Source organism: Schistocerca gregaria, chromosome 1 (assembly GCF_023897955.1).
Source record: "Schistocerca gregaria isolate iqSchGreg1 chromosome 1, iqSchGreg1.2, whole genome shotgun sequence".
NCBI classification, from domain to species: Eukaryota; Metazoa; Arthropoda; class Insecta; order Orthoptera; family Acrididae; genus Schistocerca; species Schistocerca gregaria.
In genome coordinates this window covers 1,027,081,411-1,027,103,186 of record NC_064920.1, presented here as the reverse complement: position 1 = coordinate 1,027,103,186, position 21,776 = coordinate 1,027,081,411, and the positions used below count along the sequence as shown (strand labels likewise).

Here is a 21,776-nt window from a genome sequence, read left to right as displayed (position 1 = left end):
AATGTTGACTCCATAGCGAGCAGTTCACGTGAGCAGAGAGGAACAACGGAGGGAGCCAATTAAGTGCTGTATTGTGGGTCATCAAACACTTCCCATCGAAAACGGTGCAGGAACGTCTTCATCGCCCCCGCAGAATGAGCTGAAAATTGTCTTGAAGAAAGAAACGCATGACATTTATGTTATGTGGGCTGCATAGATTCAGGCAAAATCTCTCACCAGATCCATTTGCTTGGCGGGAGACACTGCTGTTGTAGGCATTTCTATGTGATCATTTTGCGCTCTAAACTGAAAAGAGCTACGTGAAGGGATCGACAGGCACACAAAAGATACTGCCCAACACATCTGTGCAAAGTTCCATCAGATATCCACAGCGGTTTCCATTTCGCACCCAATCTGACCTTGCTCTCCGAATATGCCTCATACAATGTTTCGCTGAGATACGATAATTATGGCTCACAACGGACCTCTGTGAGTAGCTGAACTTTAATCATAAGCACGCAGTATTATTGTTAAAATTCCAAATTTGAACTTAAAGTACCCCGCAGTGTATCATTTGATGATGACGGAAAAATCAGAAAAATTCTAATTTTTGGGGAACCTATCCGCAGTCGGTGCAACTTTCCAAACGAAGAGTAAATGAGGGAAAATGTTAGTGATCTACCAAGGAGCGTCCACTAAACGCCGTAAAATGGCCTGCTCAGTGTAGCTATTGATATAGATATCGCAAATGCATTCACCGCCCCTGGTAGCTGAGTGGTCAGCGCGACGGAATGTCATACCTAACGGCCCGGGTTTGATTCCCGGCTGTCTCGGAGATTTCTCCGCTCAGAGACTGGGTGTTGTCCTAATCATCATCATTTCATCTCCATCGACACGCAAATCGCTGAAGTGACGTCAACTCGAAAGACATGCACCAGGCGGTTTACCCGACGGGAGGCCCTAGCCACACGGCATTTCCATTTCCATTCTGAGTAGAGCAATTTATTTACATGAGGCACATTAAGTAATGTCCTATAAATACAATTTAAAACTCATTTATTTCCCACCATAGAGAGGTTATTGTGCGACCTGTTGACTTAAAAGTAGCTGAGTAACGGTGAAATGGAACTATGGACTCAGTGATAAAGGAATTAGCCTTCAGCGAGACTGTGTTTGCCGGAGATTAATATTACTACCTGTTGTCTAACAGCTCTCTGCAGGGTCTATATAACCAACGCAAGATTCACAGTCCTAAAGACACTTGGGATGTTGCTCTCATCCCCCTATTACTAATCAATTTTGGGTTCAGATATCCCATAGTTACATAGTATTTGGTTGCTGATAACGCTTAACCGCTGATTTGATTTCTAAATTTCGGAATTACATGTTCTGCATCAAAAGAATTCGAAACAGTGTGGTTTGTTTTCATTGGTAAAAAGTGGGAATATCGAAAGTAAGAACTGACCTCTATCTTGCAGATATATTAACAATAATGTGTTTGTCGTATCACCTAGACCCTCGAACAAATGGACCTACCCTCACTCAGCCCTGTCGTGTCCTGAAATAACGGAACGGAGACAACATTAGCGTCACTGCAAAACTGGATAGGCCTGCCACCGTGAATGGACGACCAGTTTAAACCGATTGTTCCCTTTCGAATTCCGAACTGGCACAAATTATTAACTGTCACGGAAGTTGAATTCAACAAATCTTCTGTGATCAGCACTTCAGGAGAAACAAGAAAAGAATATTGAAGAACAAGTGACTTACCTACTAGAAGACCTATTTTAAAATAAAATTAAATTCTGTATGAAGAGCGCCCTTGATAACTAAGCGATCCGGATGTAAACAACTAAAACGTTTTTATTTAATTTTTTAAAGCGAGGTTACAATTTCGTACCCTATCATCATCTAATTTATTAGAAATGAAGTCTAAGGCAGCTGGATAACAGATCAAGTGGCCGCGGTTATCTCGAAGGAAACAGCGCCACATTTACCTGAAATAACATACAGAAATCACGGGAAACCTAAATCAGGAGACAAGGAATTTAAATTACGCCTCTGTCTTATATAACGTTTGTCGTTCCCAAAGAAATTCGCCGATTTCCGGAGAAAAGAGAAGAAATTAGAGAATTAGTAGAGGTACATAGGCACTAGGTATGATTTATTTAGTAGACTTCCAATCTGAATACCTTGTTTCGCTTAGCAAGAAAAAGCTCTCATTGTCAGGTATAAGTTAACGTTGGATTTAAGTAACGAAGTACAAACATTGTTCCATATTGAACTAAGCAACAAGTTTACAGTTTCCAGTCACTGTTTATTTTTCTGTACGACGCGTTTCAGAGGTGTAAACATCATCACGTGGATTTACATTTGTTGGTGCGACGTATGTTTGCATGTGTGTTGTGTTATGTTACGTTTTTGGAGGAACGTGTGGCACTGACTAGTGGGAGAAACAAAACACGTTTTCAGAACATGGTTTTCGATTTCTTTTGACAAAACACTAAACGTATATCTAGCGGTAAAAATAAAATAAGTAAAATAGAGTACCTCCAGTGACCACTGAAGGTATCTATTTTATTTATTTCATTTTTACCGTTGGATATACGTTTAGTTCCTTGTCAAAAGAAACCGAAAACCATGTTCTGAAATAGTGCATTGTTTCTCCCATTAGACAGTGCCATGGTTTCTCCAAAAATCGTATCACACACACGTCATACTAACAAATGTAAGTCCACCTGATGATGGAGGTTTAAACCACGAACCGCGTCGTGGAGATAAATAAACAGTGACTGGTAACAGCAAACTTGTTGTGTCATTTATTGTCAATAACAATACGGTAGAGCCTAATCCAAAATGTTCACATTTAAAATGATTCCATTTGATGTTATTGTGTATCTTATAAGAATTCAATTCTGCATTTACGTTTAAATCAATGTAGTTGGATATTACAGCTCTGTTGTTAATGGATATTCTGCGAACGTAACTGTGTAGCATTCTTTCCATACGGCACACAGGTGTTGATTCAAGTACTGCAGTGCTTCATTGGGTATGGTCGTGATGGTAATACATCGCCTGGAAAAAAAAAAGAAGGGGACGCGTCCAGAAGGTGAGAAGGAAACAGAATGAAAATTCACGGGTTGAGATGCTACCTGATGTAATTAAGTGATTAAAAAATCGAGTCAAATTTACGAAGAAGTTAGCAGTAGTGGCCATTTATCAATATGTTTTGCACCCCGTCTAGACTGAATGCGTGCCGTGACTCAGTTGGGAACGCTGTCATACAGATTTTGCACTCTCTCATGAAGAAAACTGGTCCACACCGGCTGTAGCTGGTTCTGGATACTGGCACTGAGACAGATTTGGCACCCAATGTGATCCCACCATTTATGTTCTGTTGAGGGCGTATCTGGGGATCTTGTTGGCTACTGAAGAACCTCAACATCACGCAGAGAGTTCATAGACTCGTGTCATGTGTGGATGAGAATTGCCCTGTTGAAAAACGAAACCAAGATACTGTAACGTGGGAAGTAACACATGAGGATGCAGGATGTCCATGATGCACCGTCAAAGTTGTCTCAGTCATTACCTTCTCTCCATACCATGAGGCCAGGAGTATCATCTCTGTGCCGCTCTGAAACTCTGGAAGGACAAAACCCGCTTCCCAGGCACCCGATACACACGCCACCGATGGTCATCCAGAGTGGTGCAGAACCGTTATTCATCGCTGAACACAATGCGGCGCCATTCAACAGTAATACATGCTTCCCACTCACTACACCACTAACGGCAGCCTACCAATGGGACAGTAATTCTCTAATCATGCTGCAGCTAATCTCCAATCAAAAGTACGGGATTTGTTAAGCCTATATACCTTCGTACTAGGGTATGACATACAGTTATGTAGATTGTGAGTTGTCAATATCAACTACCATGTAACTTTTCCAGTGGTGAGATACGTGTTGGGGCGTTCCGAAAGCCAATAAATTAAAAAAAAAAGAAAAGCTCGGGATTACACGCATTGTTACATGCATCTCATTACTTGTTCTCGGATGGCAGGCGCAGGTGTGAAAATGGTTATAATGTGATCAGAATCTCAATGATTAACCTGCCTGCCTACACATTCCTATGCAGTCCAACATCGGGTCACTGTCACATTCGAGTGCCCCACAAATCTGGATATTGCTCGACTCGACCAGTTGACCAAATGGAGATCCACAATGAAGCCGCTTTCAAACTCTGCAAGGTGCACATAATGCTGTCTTACACGAGTCGCAGGATTTCTGTCCTTCACAACGGTCACGCAAAACCTGACGGTGTTCACGCTCCTTATACACAAGATGCCGCGATTAAACCCGTACAAATTTCAATTTGAATTTCCCGCCGTATTGCAGTTAAGCCGCTGTTCGCGATGGTCGTTCTTGATAGTCATAGACATCTGGTAAACATTCAGAACCTCAAAATGGCCGAGATGTAACGGACAAGAGCTGGGATTATCTAAAGTCTTCGCACTGGGCCTTCACCCACTGAAATAGTTCAATTCATAGAGTACACGAGATCAACTGTTTACGATATTTTGGCAATGTATAATGCTTCGGATAAGTCTGGTGTTTACGTCCTAGGAGTTGTGTCCAGTGAAGGTGATATCATACCGCAACACTTCTTTGAAAAGGGACAAACTGTCGTAAAAGAAGTTTACAAGTTTTGAAGAATGTCGTGAAACGGTGAATGGTAACTGTGGCCTGGAGGAGACTACATATTTTTGAACACGACTATGCACCAGCTCACATGAGCCATTTAGTCCAACACTGGCTCTCGGATGACGCTGACATGTTTTGGTCAAAGCAGTACTGGCCCCCGAATAGCCCAGATTTAAGCCCCCTCGGCTACTATGTTTGGAGCGTAATCGAAAGAGTTACCATTAAGATGAGGTACCCTATGTCGCATCTGCACGCACCGCTGTAGAAGCAGCATTCGCGAATATGAGCAGCGCTGCTGTAAAGAGTGCGTGCGACAGCTTCAGGACAAGATTGGAGGCGGTCTTTGCGGCTGAGGGGGGGGGGGGGGGGGGGGGGGGTTACATCAAGTAATGTTCCTCTTGAAAGATACCAGTACTTATATGTAAAAGGATTTTAAATTTAATTTGTACCCTGTTTTAATAAATTTGCTTTTTTAAAAAAAAATTATGTGTCCGGATTTAAGCACCGTACCCTGTACCCTAGCAAACCTGGTAACAACTATTAACGAAATCAGAACTACGATGCACTCTAGAGCCGGTTCTACCTATTACAGAGAATTGTAATTGTAATCATTCATATACCCACAAATGGTTTGTGTACGCGTACAAAGTCACATTGACATCTGACTATGTCTTCTGGTTGCTTCACGTTTTGTCAGGCAGTAGGCCTATACTATTATTTCTCCTTGCTCTAAATTGGAAGCAACGTAGCTTGCAGGATGTAGAGCTATGTACAGTTTAACAGGGACTATGAAAAATGCATGGGTGGATTTTTAGATTTGCTTAATAAGCTGCAAGAAGTTAAAGTCACGTTAACCGTAATAAAAAAATCGTAAAGCACCAGGTAATTGAACCCCCTAACTTTTCGACTGCACTGGGACAGTTGCTCGCGCGGCACAAGAAGGAAGAGATTCGGAGTTGACGCTAAACTTGCGGAAACACGAATGCAGAAAGCGCTCTGGAAATAAAGATCATTGCTATAGAAAACTGATTGCACAGTCTACAGAAAATGCTGATTCACTGTCGCTTTTCACGCTGATTACAACACCTCTTAGCAAGCTAGTCTGCGCTGAAAAACAAGGATTGTGCATCGCCTCATGTTGCTACAGTCTGTCAGAGAGTGCTTTATTATCACAGAGAAACAATGGAAAAGAGATTTTGTCGTCCGTTAACAAACAGGACCCACACGAGAGGTGACGCAGTTGAATAAACGAGAGGGCAGGAAGCGCCCAAATCCAGCGAATAGACCCGGCACGCACCGGTACCGAGGACATACGCAACGACGTCGGCGTTGCGTCATGGGGTGTCGGCTGTTATCTGGAGCGTTAGGTATTGGTGAGATATGCAACTGCGCACTGATTACGTTCACTACGTCACCGTACCAGGGTGCATATCTCTCACCTTTTCCCTGAAAATGTAGAATAGAAAGGAGATACGTTGCGTCTCTGAGGTTCTTATCAGCATCCTCGAAGAATGAGATTCCCACCTAATCTTTCACAACGGACACTGTGTAGAATACTGAAGCAAAACACAATAATCGTACCTATTCTACTTTGCTCTCTCTCTCTCTCTCTCTACCTCTCTCCCTCCCTCTCTCTCCTACTGCTTGCGTGTGTGGGTGGGAGGTGGGGCGGGGGATGGGGATAGGAAGAGGGGAGCTGCGTGACCAGTTATCCAAAGATTTGACACTAACGTTTGCCTTCCTCTTGTGGAAGTGTCGTTTACACACTTCTCAGTAATTCTTGTTTCAGCTAGACAGCTTATCGACCCAAAAGCTAATTAATTCTACCATCCTTGATATCGCCCGCCCGGTTGGCCGTGCGGTCTAACACATGGCTTTCCGGGCGGGAAGGAGCGTCGGATTTGTGTCGAGGTCCGGTGAGCTGGCCAGTCTGTGGATGGTTTTTAGGCGGTTTTCCATCTGCCTCGGCGAATGCGGGCTGGTTCCTCTTATTCCGCCTCAATTACACTATGTCGGTGATTGCTGCGCAAATAAGTTCTCCACGTACGCGTACACCACCATTACTCTACCACACAAACATAGGGGTTACAGTCGTCTGGTGTGACTTTTCCTGGGGGATCCACCGGGGGCCGAACCGCACAATAGCCCTGGGTTCGGTGTGGGGCGGCGGAGGGGTGAAGTGGACTGCGGTAGTCGTCGTGGGGTTGTGGACCACTGCAGCTGCGGCGGGGACGGAGCCTCCCCATCGTTTCATGGTCCCCGGTTAACATAACATCCTTGATATCGCATAGCCTGCCTTTCTCCCCCGTTATTACTCACCCTTCGTCAATAATTATACCACTTACTCCTTAAATTTTTAGCATTATTCTGAATTACTGCAGTTCGGTTCCTCCCTGTGTCTTCTTTCGTGCTTCTTCCATGGTTCATATTTCACTTCAATCCACTAACCAGCTTGTTGCAGCTTGTGTCTGCACCTCGTGTCATCGACTGAGCAATAATCCCTTGCCCCATATACTCCCCCAGATTAATTAGTTCTTTACCTTAAATGAAAACTAAGTCGATGTGGCACTAAACAGCAGACGTCGTTCCTTCCTGCTTACTTCCTATTATCTTAACCTACTGCCTGCTCAGCGGACACCTCAATTCTTTCACTTCTCGTAATGTAATTTCTCCAGTTTTTATTACTTGACTTTAAGTCACCTCTTATTATAATTCATAGCCACTATCTCACGCCTGCTTCTGAGGTTTATCGTCTATACTTTCTGTTTGACATTCCTTTATTTGCAGCCTTCAATTTACGCACCTTAATATTATAACCTGTACCCTTTAGTCGTTAATTGCTGTGCTGAACTTTCCTTCCCTTTTTTGCTGTTTTTATTGCATTTCTGTTAAGCAGCAATAACAATGAATTGCATTCCTGTCTTACTGTTTTATCTGTCTGACATTTCACTATCTTTTTTACATCTTTTGTAGGTGTTACAGTAAATTATTTCTTTCTGAATTAAATGAACGTCTTATTTCAATTTATGACACCAGAGATATCCATTTATTTATCTGTATTATTTCCTTGAACTCTAAATTCAGTTGGATTTATCCTCATAGGCATCTGTCATATAGCTGCCTGTCCTGCGAACAACTTATTCGTATCTTAATTTCTCGTGATCCATTTCTTCCTTTTCCAATTAGCTGTACTTGTACTTTCTTGTGTCATCCAGAAGCCGAAACCTTTCCATTTTGCTTTTCTTTTTTCCTGTACACACCCCTCCAGCACTATATTTATGACTTAACTTTTCCTTTATCATTTGCCAAATCATTTTTCCATTCTTCTTTCTGCATTTATTGCATGATACCTTCCAGTCATCTTTTTACTTATTCATATCTCATCTTGTCGATCCATTTTATCTTTTCCATTCTTCGCAACATCAACACCTCGAATGTCTCCTGCGATTTGGTGTCCTCTTTCCTCAGAATTCAAATTACTGCATCGTGTAATAGAACACTCCATAGAAGACCTTTGATCAGTCGTTTCCCTTGTTGACGTCAACATTCCTACGAAATATCGTCCTGTTCTTTCTTCTTAATTTTTGTTGTTGTTTGTGTTTTTATTTCTTGATCACACCTTTCAATCAATCTTTATTTTAATTATTAAATATTTTGGCTCCTTAACATAAACCAGCTTTTCTCCATTTAACAATGTTTTTAACTTGTTTTGCTTGTTCTGTTTGTATAACTGTTGATTTGTTTGCGTTGACTTTCACGCCGTAAGCATTCCCAAAAGACTACATTGTTTCACTACTTGCTGAAGTTCTTTTCTATTGTTCATGTGTTCATATCTATTGGGTACTCGACCACGTATGATACGATGAATGCTCAGGCTAAGACTGCATTATCGTGAACAATGTTTTAAGCTGTCATTATATTTCAGTAACAGCTTGATTGCTCTATGCCCCCAAGTAGTTCTGTACCTTTTACTGAAATATAATTCGTTCATTGATGGCGTACACCGATTCAAAACACAGGTCCATGAGTTATACGGTGCGGCAAAAATTCTCTAAAATGACTCTTCAACAACAAAATTACTCTTGAATATTCAAATGAGGAAGAACAACCCGAAGAGTAGCACGTGTCCGTTTTTACATATAGACGTTCAGATTTCCTGTTTGTAGAGTTTTTCTCTACTAGAATCCTAACTAACTTAGAGTTAAAATGGCCCGATTTATCTCACAGATAGTTCGTCTGCTCAAGCAAAATAAGTTTTTACATGTCTATCAGTTGATGTATTTTACTTCTACATACATGAATACTCCGCCAGCCATTGTGTGGTTCATGGGGGCGGGCCCACTACAAATAATTTCCGTTCCAGTTTCTCATACAGAAGGTGCGGGGAAAGAACAACAGTCTATCTGCTTTCGCAAGGTTCTGTAAATTTGCTCAACAATGTTCCGCGAAACGAAAATGGTATTCCGTCCAGGAACTACCTTTTGAGTTCACGAAGCATGTGCGTAAAACACGCTAGTCGACAAAACCTACCGGTAACAATTTTAGCAATTCGCTTCTCGATTGGTTTGTGTAATCCGACGTGACATGTATCCCAAACACTTGAGCAATACTCAAGAAATGGTCGTACTGGTGTTCTGTTCAAGGTCTCCTTTTCAGTTCAATCATATTTCCACAAAATTCTTGCAACAGTTCCATTTCACATAGCTTTGCAACTTTACGCCTAGATGTTTAATAGCCGTGACTGTGTCGAGCTGCACTCTTGTAATGCTGTGCTCTAACATTACAGGATTGTTTTTCCTACTCATCTGCATTAACTCATATTTTCTACGTTTAGAGCAAACTGCCATTCGTCACACCAACTGATGTTTGTCTATGTCGCGACACCTTCCCGAACACTCCAGCGTCACCAGCAGACAGCCGCAAACTGCTGTCCGTCAAATCATTTAAGTGTATGGAGCATAAGAGCGACCCTGTGACAGTTTCCTGTGGCACTCGTGACGCTAACCTTGTGTCTGATGACCACTCGCCGTCGAGGACAACGTACCGAGTTCTATTAAGAAACTTCGATCTACTCCCATACCGCGGTACCGATTCCGTATGCTCGTATCTTTGTTAACAGTCTGCAGTGGACAGTATCTCCAATTTCCGGAAATCTGGGAATATGGGATCTACCTGTTCCCTTCATCCATGGTTCGCAGTATATCGTGTGAGACAACGGCAGGCTGAGTTTCGCAAGAGCTATGTTTTCTAAATCCGTGCTGATTTGTGGACGGAAGCTTTCCCCTCTGAGGAAAATTTTTTGTGTTCGAACTGAGAATATGTTCACGCATTCTGCAGCAAACCAGTGTTACGGATCTTGGTCTATAATTTTGCGGGTCCGTTTTTTTTTATCCTTCTCATATACAGGAGTCACCCGCGCTTTTCCAGTCGCTTGTGACTTTGCGCTGGCCGATAGATTCGCCATAAATGCAAGCTAAGTAAGGGTCCGTTTCCGTTAATCCCGACCTAGCGGCTTGTTTCAGCTATTTTAGTTGTTTCTCTACGTCAACGATGCCTGTTAGTTTGTGCTCCATAAGGGAACCTGTGTGACGATCAATCGACGACAAGTTTTACGATCTTCGTGATATCTTAACACTCCTTTATATGCGTCATCCAGTCGAACATCGGTACACGCCTAGTATCTGTGAGATACACGGTGAAGAAGTACACATACAATATCAAACTTAAAACGAGTTGTCTAATGGGTTTGTGTTTACGCCTACTCTTACTTGGATAAGGTGTTTTTCTCATGAAACTGAATCTAATATTTTTCTTTCTCGCATTTTGAGACAAACGTAAGAGGTCTCGTCGTCTTCACAATCAGGTGGTATGTCTTTTTTCAGTGTCAGTCGTCTGTTTGCGTTGTTGAGCCTCCTCTTCTGCATCAGTGTCAACTAACTTCCTCTTTCGGAACCTCTGGGGTGAGGTTTGACGTTCCTTCAGGAGCTGAAGCTAATGAAGGCGGACTTTCTTCGTCATCTCTCTGGTCAAAATAACCAAGTAGAAGTCGTGAATTTGTCGGATGTCGTCTGGGTTAGCGAGATCATACTATACTGTTTCTTGTCGCCATTTTGAACATATCAATGAAAAATACTGGATTTTGAAGAAACAAATTATGTACGAATAACGTGGACAAAATAAAGTTACTCAGAAGATTTGGAATGGTCAAACTAACATAAATACAAGCGTTGTGTAAGAGAGATACATGAGTACGTATTAGATACGCAAATCCATTTACACAAAAATAATTATAATTGCAAGGTACAACAACGTTCGCTAAAACGAAAATTGAAGAGTAAAATAAAAAATGAAACATTTAAAAAACTTAACTTTAAAACACATGGCGTATGTCAGACACGGAAACAAATTAGTTGCATCTCGAGCGACACGCGACAACGTTTGACCGACCCGTTGAGGAACCACATGCTTGAGGAATAAGAAGAGGAAGACAAAGACGCCGTCACGCGGCTAAACCTGTCCTCAAACACTCAGCCATGTAACTGTCAGATACATAGCGTGTAATGGCGAGTAAAATGCGAAATTTTATACTTCAGCTTTCGTTTCGCTGCACATCAGACTGGTGAACGAATGACCGCCCATGGCTTCATTTCTGAAAAATTGTCAGTTTTGGTAAGGGGATGCAACAACATTTTCAGTAGTTTTCTCTTTAATGTAACGTGGATCAGTCTTTTCTACAGAAACATAGCTTCTGCGGAAGAAAGTCGCTTGATTAGGTATTTGTTTTATAGTGAGGTGCTTTCCCGCAACTGAACATGATCTCTATTGGTGGTAACCCAAAACTAAAACGCTCGTTCGACTCAAACTTTGCTGCGGAACCAAGCGTATGACTATTAGAGAGAAATGCAGTACTTATTTTCTTTCTTTCCAAGACATGGGAGAACGAAGAATTGAAACTAATCACCGATATGGATTCCAACAACTGACAGATAGTTTAAAGTTGAATGCGTTGTAGACGCTTGAAATTCTGCTGGGAGTAATGCCACTGTGAAATGGATGATGTTGCGACTGTCCGAAACGTCTGTTACAAACATATTTGCTCGCCATCAAATATTTTATTTTGGTTCGGGATAGAGCCAGCTGCGCTTTTGGTGATTTCCAAACAGCCAGAAGCTGGAGTTTCTAACTGCTCTATCGAAATGTGTACACCTATCGCACAATGATATTTATGTAGGAAAGGAAAACAAGCAAGAGTCTCATGACATTATTGACTTAGAGATCTCGTGGGGCAGGTCAGCAGATTAATACGATCTTTCTTCGTGGAGTTTGACAGTTCTGTCGTTCAGTGTGATTGTTGACTGTATGATGTTTAAGAAGGTTAATCATAAAGTTTTAATTATTATCTCGAAAAAATAAAATAATTTAATTATTTTTGTTTGTATCAGGTACAAGTCAGCAGTCTTGCTACGTTCTGAAATCCTCGTACCATATTACCGTGGCAGGCTGCTACGGGATGCAAAACAAAATGGACGAGCTGAGTCATAAAGTGTAGCAACGTACAGCAATTCATTTACAGCAGCTTTGGAAATGTTTCAGCTGTATGAGGTGGCTTCTTTAGCATGTATTTAGTTTTGGATCCCCTAACGGCGTGCTGGCGTAAAATTCAATATCAAATATTACTATCTTTTTTTTTCGTAACTTAACTCGAAGGAAAAAAGTACTAGCTTCTATAAATATTCTGCTTCGGATAAATAACAGTGCATCTTCCACGTTATCTTCGCAATGAAATCTACTGCCAGTAACTGTGTGCATCTCAATATGGGTCAGATAAAATCAGTGTGAACGACGAGATTTTGCAGGTCTCAAGATTTCTTGCACGCTCCAAAAACTCACTCATATATGCGGCTAGTTCTTCCCTTCAACCTCCAATCCTATGTGACCCCAAGAACAGATAGTACGTTATCTGTGCCTCCTGTCTACGTATTCAATATTAGCGGTATACTGGTTTCCTCGCAAGATATTCAGCGTAGCGTAGTTGTACCAAAAAGTTACTCGTAACAGAGACACACCCTGACCACGCCTGGAACCACCGGGTATACTGGGGCGCTGCTGTCGCGGCAGGGAGTAGGGGCGGGTGGTGGGGGGTGGCCGATGGTGGGGGTGTGGTGGGGGTGGGCTGGCCGTGACCTTGCGCTCGGGGGTCGCCGCCGCTGCCGCTCGATCGAACGGCCTGCGCGCTCTGCCGCACCGTGAATGAAGCGTGACGTCACGCGCTGTGCGGCTATCAGCTGGGCTAATAATACCGCAGCCCGAGGCGGTGCGGCGCGGAGCGATAACGCCCGAGCCCCACGGATGGGTCCGGCGCGCAGTCGACGTCCTCGTCATCTTCATCGTCTCTTTCCAAGACACTTCCATATGTCTACATCTGCACTCGCCAAGCCAGCTTACGGCGGAGGGTAATTTTTATTCCGTAGTCACATCCTCACCCTCCCCCCCCCCCTCCTTTTTCCCTATTGCAGATGCAAGTCTCCGTATGGGCATGAATCTCTCTAATTCCATCTCCAATGAGCTCGCTGTTGACCGGACGTTAAACCCTACTCTTATTCTTTTTTCCTCTAATTTTACCTTCATGGTCTAACAACATATACATAGGGGGATACAGCAGATCATCGAAGGACTCCGATTTGCATATTAAACCACAGCGTGATGCGCAACGCCGCTCTTGTTGCGTCTCCTCTGGAGTTGCCTGAGGATCTCCGAGACGCTTCTGCGCTTACTAAATGAAAAAGTAACAAACCGCACTGTTTTTCTCAGGGTTTTCTCTACCAAGCCTGTATGATACGGACTCCAGACTGATGAACAATATCTAAGTACTGGTCAAACGATGGTTTTGTAAGCTGCCTCCTTTGTGATTGGGCTACATTTCCAGGGGATTATATCAATGAATCTGACAGGAATTTCCGTACCTGCCATCAAGGGCGCTCATACCCGGAGGCAAGGGGGGAGGAGAGGGTGGCCATCCCTCGATAGGAAAGGAAAAATGATTGTGTAGTCAGGTGCTTTTCTTTCATGAAAATTATTTAAGAGTCGATATTACACACGTTTTTAACAGACACCTAACTGAAAGTTTTTTATGGTTACTTAAAAGTCACTATTCGGCCTCCAAAATGTTAAAAATACTCCTTACCCATGGGACTAGATCATTCCCCCGCCGCCCGGAATGGCCAAGCGGCTCTAGGCGCTTCAGTCTGGAACCGCGAGACAGCTACGGTCACAGTTTCGAATCGTGCCTCAGGCATGGATGTGTGTGATGTACTTAGGTTAGTTAGGTTTAAGTAGTTCTAAGTTCTAGGGGACTGATGATCACAGATGTTAAGTCCCATAGTGCTCAGAGCCATTTGAACCATTTTTTGAACCATTCCCCCCCAACCCCCACAAAAATTGTACCATCGCCTTACCTGTCATTTATTTTTTCGTGAATTCCATTTAAAATCACCCTGTATCCATACTCCTAGACATTTTAAGGATTTAACTGCTTAGAGTGGTTTCTCTGCAATCGTGTAATCATACAATAATGGATCTTCCTTCCTATTTATTCACAATAGGTCACAGTCGCTTATTTTGAGCACTAGTTGCCAGTCACTGCATCAAGCGTCGATCATCTTCAGGGCTTCCTGCGTTTGGGTACAGTTTTCTACCGCTGCGGCTTCCCTGCATGCAACAGAATTCAGCATTATCCGCGAAAAGCCTCATGCAACTTCCAGTACATCATTTACACATTCTGTAAAGACTAATGTTCCTACGGGAGTGTGCTGAAAAGTGATGTCTCCGAATTTTTATGTGAAACTCTTAAGGATTTTTAAACAAAAATAACTTTATTCACATTTTACATCTCTTCTGTCCACTTAGTTACTTCTCGACACAGTCTCCCTGGCGACGAACTCATTTCTCCCAACGAGAGACCACTTTGTTGAGACTGTGACTGTAGAATATTTGACTTTGTTGACGGACCCTCTACGTCACCTCTGCTTGCACCGCTTCATCAATGTCAAAATGAATTTCTCGAAGGTGTTCTTGAAGTTTAGAACAGAGAATCGGATGGGTCTAAGTTGTGCTGAAGGAGATGGTGCTCCATTTTTGGACGAACTGCTCAGATTCTGAACTCAATTACAGAATACCGTTTCTCACGCACCGACAAAGCTACGTTACATATGGCCATGTTTCACCCTATATATGGGAGCCCTCTAGCGGAAGATGGCTGCAAGTATGTTGACATCAAGAATAAAGATGCAGAATGTTAACAGCGTTTGTTTTATTTTAAAAAGAAAAGGGCATGCGGAAGCCAAGCAACACGACATCTGTCTGCGTCCTCATGTGCTTCAAACGTGAACACCCCATAGAAATGCAAACAATTTTGCCTACGCGTTGTGATCTGAATTCTAAAAACACAAATCCCTCCCACCTCAGACTTGCCCAACAGCACGACTACATCCAACAAATGATGACTACCAACACGGAGCTTCTGCGGGTCGTTATATATACATTTCAAACTTTTGTGAAGTGCATGACAGAAAGTACTTATCAATGTACTAAGTGTTAAGGTTCCATTCGCAGTATGTTGAGCAAGGAGGATGTCTCTGTGTTTCTTGTAATTTTTGTTCTTTTTCTTCGCGGTCCCTACAGAAGCGAGACATTGGTACTGTAGTTCACGGTGGTTATAATTAAGTTGCGGTTACTTACCGATGTGCAGGGCGAGTTGAAATTATCGTATGGCAGCGAAACATAGTAGATATTCTAATGCGTTAATGCGAAACCGATTTACGCTGCAAAACAATTACTTTCAATTTTGGGCTACCAGGTGCTAACCTGGCTCTGTGGATGCAAGAAATTTATTTCAGTATGTAATGGATTGTATTGTATTGTAATGAACTGGGGACCTAGCAACGACAGAGAGGCTTCGTCCCCGCCGCAGCCCTCAGTGGTTCACAACCCCGCAAGAGGCTACAGCAGTCCACTCACCCCATCGCCCCCCCCCCCCCCCACACACACACACACCGAACCCAGTTTTATTGTGCTGTTTGGCACCCAGATTGGATTTTTGCGTTGTGTCTAAAATTCCCAATTCTAATCAATAAAAAATCTCAGTACCAACTTACTGTTGCACTGAATGTCGGCTTTTAAACAGAGTGTTCTATCGCTCATGACAGAAAATAAAACAAACAAAAAAGAATGAAATTCTTCATCTGCTAAGATTGGATGATTATAATGAACAATAACACATCCTTTAGTATTAAACAGAATGAAGGAAGATTAGGGTTTAACGTTCCGTCGACGTCGGTGTCACTAATGACGGACCACAAGCTCGGAATGTTTTAAGGATGGGGAAGGAAATAGGCTGTGCTCTTTCAAAGGAACCTTCCCGGCATTTGGCCGGAACGATTTATAGATCTCACGGGCAGCGGGAAATCTAAATCTGGTTGACAGGAAGCTGATTTGAAGCGTAGTCCTCTCGAATGCAAGTCTGGTTTAGTACCCACTGAGCCACCTCACTCGGTACTTACGCGTAAGAGCAGAAGAGCTCCTATGCAGTAGCTATGTCATTTAAATAAGAAGGCGTGTACACGAGGCTTACACATTTCTTTTTTCTGCAGAAACACTCTTCAGCGCTCTTATTGGAAACATCATGCTGAAATACTAAGGGTATCACCCGAGCACATCTATAACCATTCCATTTATAACTCAGCAGTATGTGCGTGTGTGTGTGTGTGTGTGTGTGTGTGTGTGAGTGTGTGTGTGTGTGTGTGTGTGTGTGTGTGTGTGTGTGTGTGCGTATGTGTGTGTGAATGTGCGTGTGTGCGCGTGCGTGTGTGTTTACCGCGCTCGTGCGTGTAAAGCTAATAATACGTTCGTGGCCTCCTCCGAGGCTGTAGTATTCAAGACTGGTGCAAACGACGAAGTAATGTCTCATTAATGTGCGAGCTTCCTGCTGTAATTGTTTATGTTGCTGATTGTCTCTTCAGCAAGGATTTGTTTTCTGTACGTTTCCCCGTTTATTGCAAAACCATACCCGCTAAACCACTTAAATATAGCAAACTTTATCAACACCAGCCTCGAAAGGCCCCCAATAACATTTACCGTGTCATTTTTGCGTACTATAAACATGTAAACTCCATTAAGTACACTATCAGTTATGAAAAGCTCTCAGGTAGTGAGCTCCGTACACAAATGCATTGTTTATCTTATGATAGTGTCAGCTTTATCATGGACTTTTTGGAAGGAAACTGCTAAGTTTGAAATTATTTTTGTCTGAACATCGCAAGCTAACGTACTTCATTCGTAATATCTGCAAACATTCTGAGATAGTTTACTGTGGCTTTTACGCATACTGTAAAACGTAAATATTTCGCCGGTCGCGGTGGTCTCGCGGTTCTAGGCGCGCAGTCCGGAACCGTGCGACTGCTACGGTCGCAGGTTCGAATCCTGCCTCGGGCATGGATGTGTGTGATGTCCTTAGGTTAGATAGGTTTAAGTAGTTCTAAGTTCTAGGGGACTAATGACCACAGCAGTTGAGTCCCATAGTGCTCAGAGCCATTTGAACCATTTCGAAAATATTTCCTTGAGAGATACATAGTGGTATGGTAACTTCTGACATTGCATTTGCAAAGATAACGATAAATGGAACACATTATTAAGATCGTTTATTCAGACAACAACTTTTTTTTTACAAATCCTGAAGTTTCTTTTTTAAGAAAGAAATTGCCCAGAAATCAATAGTTCTTAAGGCAGCCAAAGCAAATGGCTAACTAACGTCGTTAAACGAATCAGTTAATTAGGTCCACCGGTATTTTCTGACGTTGACATGTTATATTAAACTCTGCCCACTAGGAATTCTTCAGTGAAGCCATATTATAAAGTGGCGTACTGATTAATTACTTAAAGCTCTCTGTTTAAATAGAACATCTTTTGGAAAAAGTGCCACTTAACTAAGGACTATTTGAGCAATGTAAACGGTCAGCGCAGTTAACTACGTTCTGAGTATCAGGCAACTACCGACTGTCTTTAGTGCTTTTTGTGAATAGCTAAGCGAGTAATAGTGTTGTGCTTTGAGATACATCCAATAATGCACCCTCTTGTGGTATCTCATGCCAACAGAAAACAATGGAGTACTACTTTTAGCCCCCTTAATACCTGAAAAAATACTACATGTAAGAAAAAAAAATATTATGCTCCTCTAGAAGTACCTAAGACACCCAGGAGATGGCAGCACGCGTCAGAAGCATTGACAGCAGCTTGTGGAATCTGCACTACCAAAAGTAGTGTTCTATTGCAGTTAACATTCCATTTATCAGCGTCCCATTCGTATGATGCGAATTAGCGACTCTTGGTATTAAGGCGTTAGGAGACCGTCAATACGGTTCTAGGCGCTACAGTCTGGAACATCGCGACCGCTACTGTCGCAGGTTCGAATCCTGCTTCGGGCATGGATGTGTGTGATGTCCTTAGGTTAGATAGGTTTAAGTAGTTCTAAGTTCTAGGGGACTGATGATCTGAGAAGTCAAGTCCCATAGTGATCAGAACCATTTGAACCAACCAACGATCAATACGATCTATTTGGTAAACAGATGCTGCGCTTGTTTACTAATCTATAGCGCAGAATCTTAAAAAGATTTTACGGACATGGAAACAGTCTGATTTCTAAAGAGTTTCTGGCAGAGTCCAGCAACAGATTAGCCTCCTTCGTCGGGCAGGCCAGTCGAACAGCACTGAACTGCCCGAACGTCTCGCCGACTTCTGTGTGGCAGGAATGTGACAGCCGGCAGTGGCGAGGAAACGCTGCCAGCGGCAGCGGCCGTGACGTGGAGACGTGACGTGTCGCTCGCCGTGTTTACGTGTACTTGTAAGGGGGCGGAGGAGGCCCGGCCGCCTACGCGATGCCGCCGCACCGGCTAAATATACCGCGCGCTGCTATCTTTGCGTCCACTTGGCACGCGACGCCCCTATTTCTAATTCCTCGCCGATGGTGTCATCGGTACGTAACGGTAGCGCGCGCTGCGCCCGCCGCACCGGCTGACCGCTTACATAACAGCACGTCACACGCTTGCTGGCCGGTTTATTTGAGGCTTGACTCACGGCTGGGGCCTTGGACGCCCTTCAAAAATGGAATCGCGGTCGTCGCCGGCTCGCATTCTGCCAACCGGCGTCGTATGCTTCGGAGCACCGCTACCGAGGAAACGGCGGCGCTACTGCGACAGCGCGGCAGTGCGACGGTCGCAGGAGCCGCGCGTCTGCGAGGGGAAGAGAGAGCTCTGGCGGGAATGGGCGCGAGAACAGCTGTACTGTTCGCGCAAGCCGAAGCGGCGGTGTTGGTATCACTGCCGCCTCCCGAGCGTCGGCGAAACGTGCCGAGCCCGGCTGGCATTCCTCCGCTCGTGACGTCGAATTCGCGAACTCTCGGCAGCGTTCGGCCCTTTCCGATCACCTTAAAAGGAGACGCCGCTGCGCAGCAGTACAGAAGACTCCTCACGGTGCGCAGCATTGTTGCGGAGGCAAAGGACTTCGCCGAGATGTGCGGCGCGGCCGTCGCTAGTGCAGAGCGTCCGCCGCGGCGAGAGCGGCGCTGCTATATCTGTTCGATTACGTCACCTTGACGTCACCGTTACGCGGCGCCGTGGAGGGGATGGCGGCGCCCGCCGAGTGACTGACGCCGCCGCGGGGTGGGGATGGCGCGCGGTGGGGGGAAGCGGAGGGAGGGGCCGCGTGCCGCCGCACTCTCATTGGCTGGCCGGCCCCGTCGCGACTTCCAAATATGGGACACGAGCTTCATTCATAAAACTGGTGACGGAGCCCGGCGGCGCGCTAGTGCTAGAGCAGACGCCGAGGAGGGAGGACGGCCGTCACACTAAGTGCGCGTGTGTTTGCGTGCGTGCCTGCGCGGGTGACCGATAAGCGGCTTTTGACAGCCGAAGGTGACGCGAGTACCTCGACCCCTCGCGTGGGAGGGACGCGACGTGCGACGACAACAACAACAACAACACAACAACCCTGTCGGCTACCGGTTGCGTGTTGGTGCTCCCCCTCCCCCAGTCACCCACATCCTGGACGTGCCACCTATTCGCCGCCGCCTCGGATTCGACGACGTCCGACTCGGCGAGAGGAACTGACGCACCGCCACCGCCGACCACTCCGCCAGCGTCGCAGCAGCAGGAGGAGGAGGAGGCAGGGCTAGCCGTGCCGGGCGGACCTGCAGACACCGACACGCTGGTCTCTGACTGTCCAACAGGAGGAGGCGCCGCCACTGCGCCCGCCAGCACCTGCTCGCCGCCGACAATGATCATGGACGGCGTCGAGACGCTGGCGCCGCACCCGCCCCTGCTGCACCCGCACCCGCTCTTCCTGCCGGCCGAGAGCGCGGCCGCCGCTGCCGTGGCCGCCGCCGCCCACCATTTCAACGTGCTCAGCTTCGACTGCCTGTACTCCGGCAAAGACGCGGTAGCGGGCGCGGCCGGCTCGCCTTCCAGCCCGGCCACCGCCGCCTCCGCCGCCGCCTCCTCCACCGTCCCCGCGCCGCTCGCGGCGGAGCCGGCCGCCCCCGAGCCGCAACCCGGAGACCTAAACACGCCCGTCACCACCTCCGGGGACATTCCGTCCTTCTTCGGCCCGTCCACGGTAGTGGAGCCACCTCCCATTACAGGTAGGGCGGCACCCTTCTCAACCGCGACCGGCGCCAACTCGCTTCGTGTCCCTGCGTAACAGCGGCTCCCACACCTCTAACTCACACGCACACCAGGCGCAACCGAGTACCGGAAATATAGCCCGCTTTACGCTTGTACATACTGTCGCTTATCGCTCCTGGCTTCCAAACACTGCTCATGGAGTGACGATCTCCCCATTTGTTTATAATGCGTTAGCGTCAAGCTGACGCTCTCCAATAGCACACGTCTGCCTTTTAAGTTGTTGTTTATGTTTTTCTTATACCATGTAAACATCGTGATCCTGATGATGACTATCTGCCATAGTGATCGAAATGTTGCTTTATTTTAGATCAAATACTACATTCACTCACTCGCGCATTATTTGGCTATTTGTCGTCATCAGACTCGAGCATCTTCGGCTGTTCTTTGCTGTGGTAAATGTCTGTCGTGTTGACACCCGCCTAGTTTGAAAGCCTGGTATTTTGACGACATTTGTGTTCTTATTTATTCAATCAGCTTCTCATTTGGGCCTCACGAGGATCAGTGGACTCGCTTCCAGTCTTTCCCCCCCAAAACATAGGCTGGTTATTGAGAACTGAAGTCGAGCCCGGTGAAAACTACCAGGCCACGAAGACAATGCTGTGCTGGAGACACGTAAGAGCCACCGGTCAGTGCCATCGTCAATACAGAATGTTCAGTCTGTTACTCGAAGTCGATCAAATAATACATTTAATTGCACATTTTATGTTGTTTTTATATGTACTTCTCATACCGTGTAATTGTAGCCACCATAACGGTGGTTGCCAACAGTAACGACGGATACGTTGCGAAATTTCAGCTGTCACGCAGACAGCTATGTGGCCAGACTACGCTCAGGTATTCCGCTATTTGCGCAGAATTTTATGTAAACTGTTCGTCTCGCCGAAGCTGAAGAGCGCGCAACGCTAGCGGACGCAGCCGGCAAGCGGCTGGTGACTTGTTGCGTGTGGCAAGCACTGACTCATCTCCGGGCAATGAGTCCCGCTGGCGCTCAGAAGCACGTGCCTGCTGCGCCGTTGGCAGCGTCGCGGCGAGCGATTCGAGAGCGCCGAGAACGCAAGCCGGTAGTGCCAGCGGCAAATGCGTCTTGTGCGGTCGCTGCGCTCTGCTATGTCAACCGACGTTGTACACAGAGCTCGGAAACTAAATGTACTCTTCAACCGCTGTGTGTCTCGATTCTGGCCTTCTGGGACTCCTCAGATTGTGACTTAACTACTGTGCCCCTTCCTTGTGATTTGACAATGTACTGTCAGTCTTGTAGTTAATGAACACGACTTCAGTAAATACTGATTTGTTTACAAATAAAGCTTACTGAGGAGATTTCCCATATGTTTCTGGCGTAAGATAAATTCCGACCACTAGCTTATTG

At 45.2% G+C, this 21,776-nt stretch overlaps 1 protein-coding gene across 4 annotated transcripts in view; it reads left to right on the top strand.

Annotated features, from left to right (window-relative positions):
• Window positions 1–21,776, top strand: part of LOC126278997 (early growth response protein 3) — a 139,389-nt gene that overhangs the window by 72,436 nt on the left and 45,177 nt on the right. For 2 of the 4 annotated variants that reach the window (XM_049979330.1, XM_049979323.1), the window contains exon 2: window positions 19,957–20,367. The exons of the other annotated variants lie outside the window; for them this stretch is intronic. In XM_049979330.1, coding sequence (XP_049835287.1) covers window positions 20,004–20,367 — 364 coding nt within the window. In that variant the 5' untranslated portion in view covers window positions 19,957–20,003. The remainder of the gene's footprint in view (window positions 1–19,956; window positions 20,368–21,776) is intronic. 4 annotated transcript variants of the gene reach the window in all.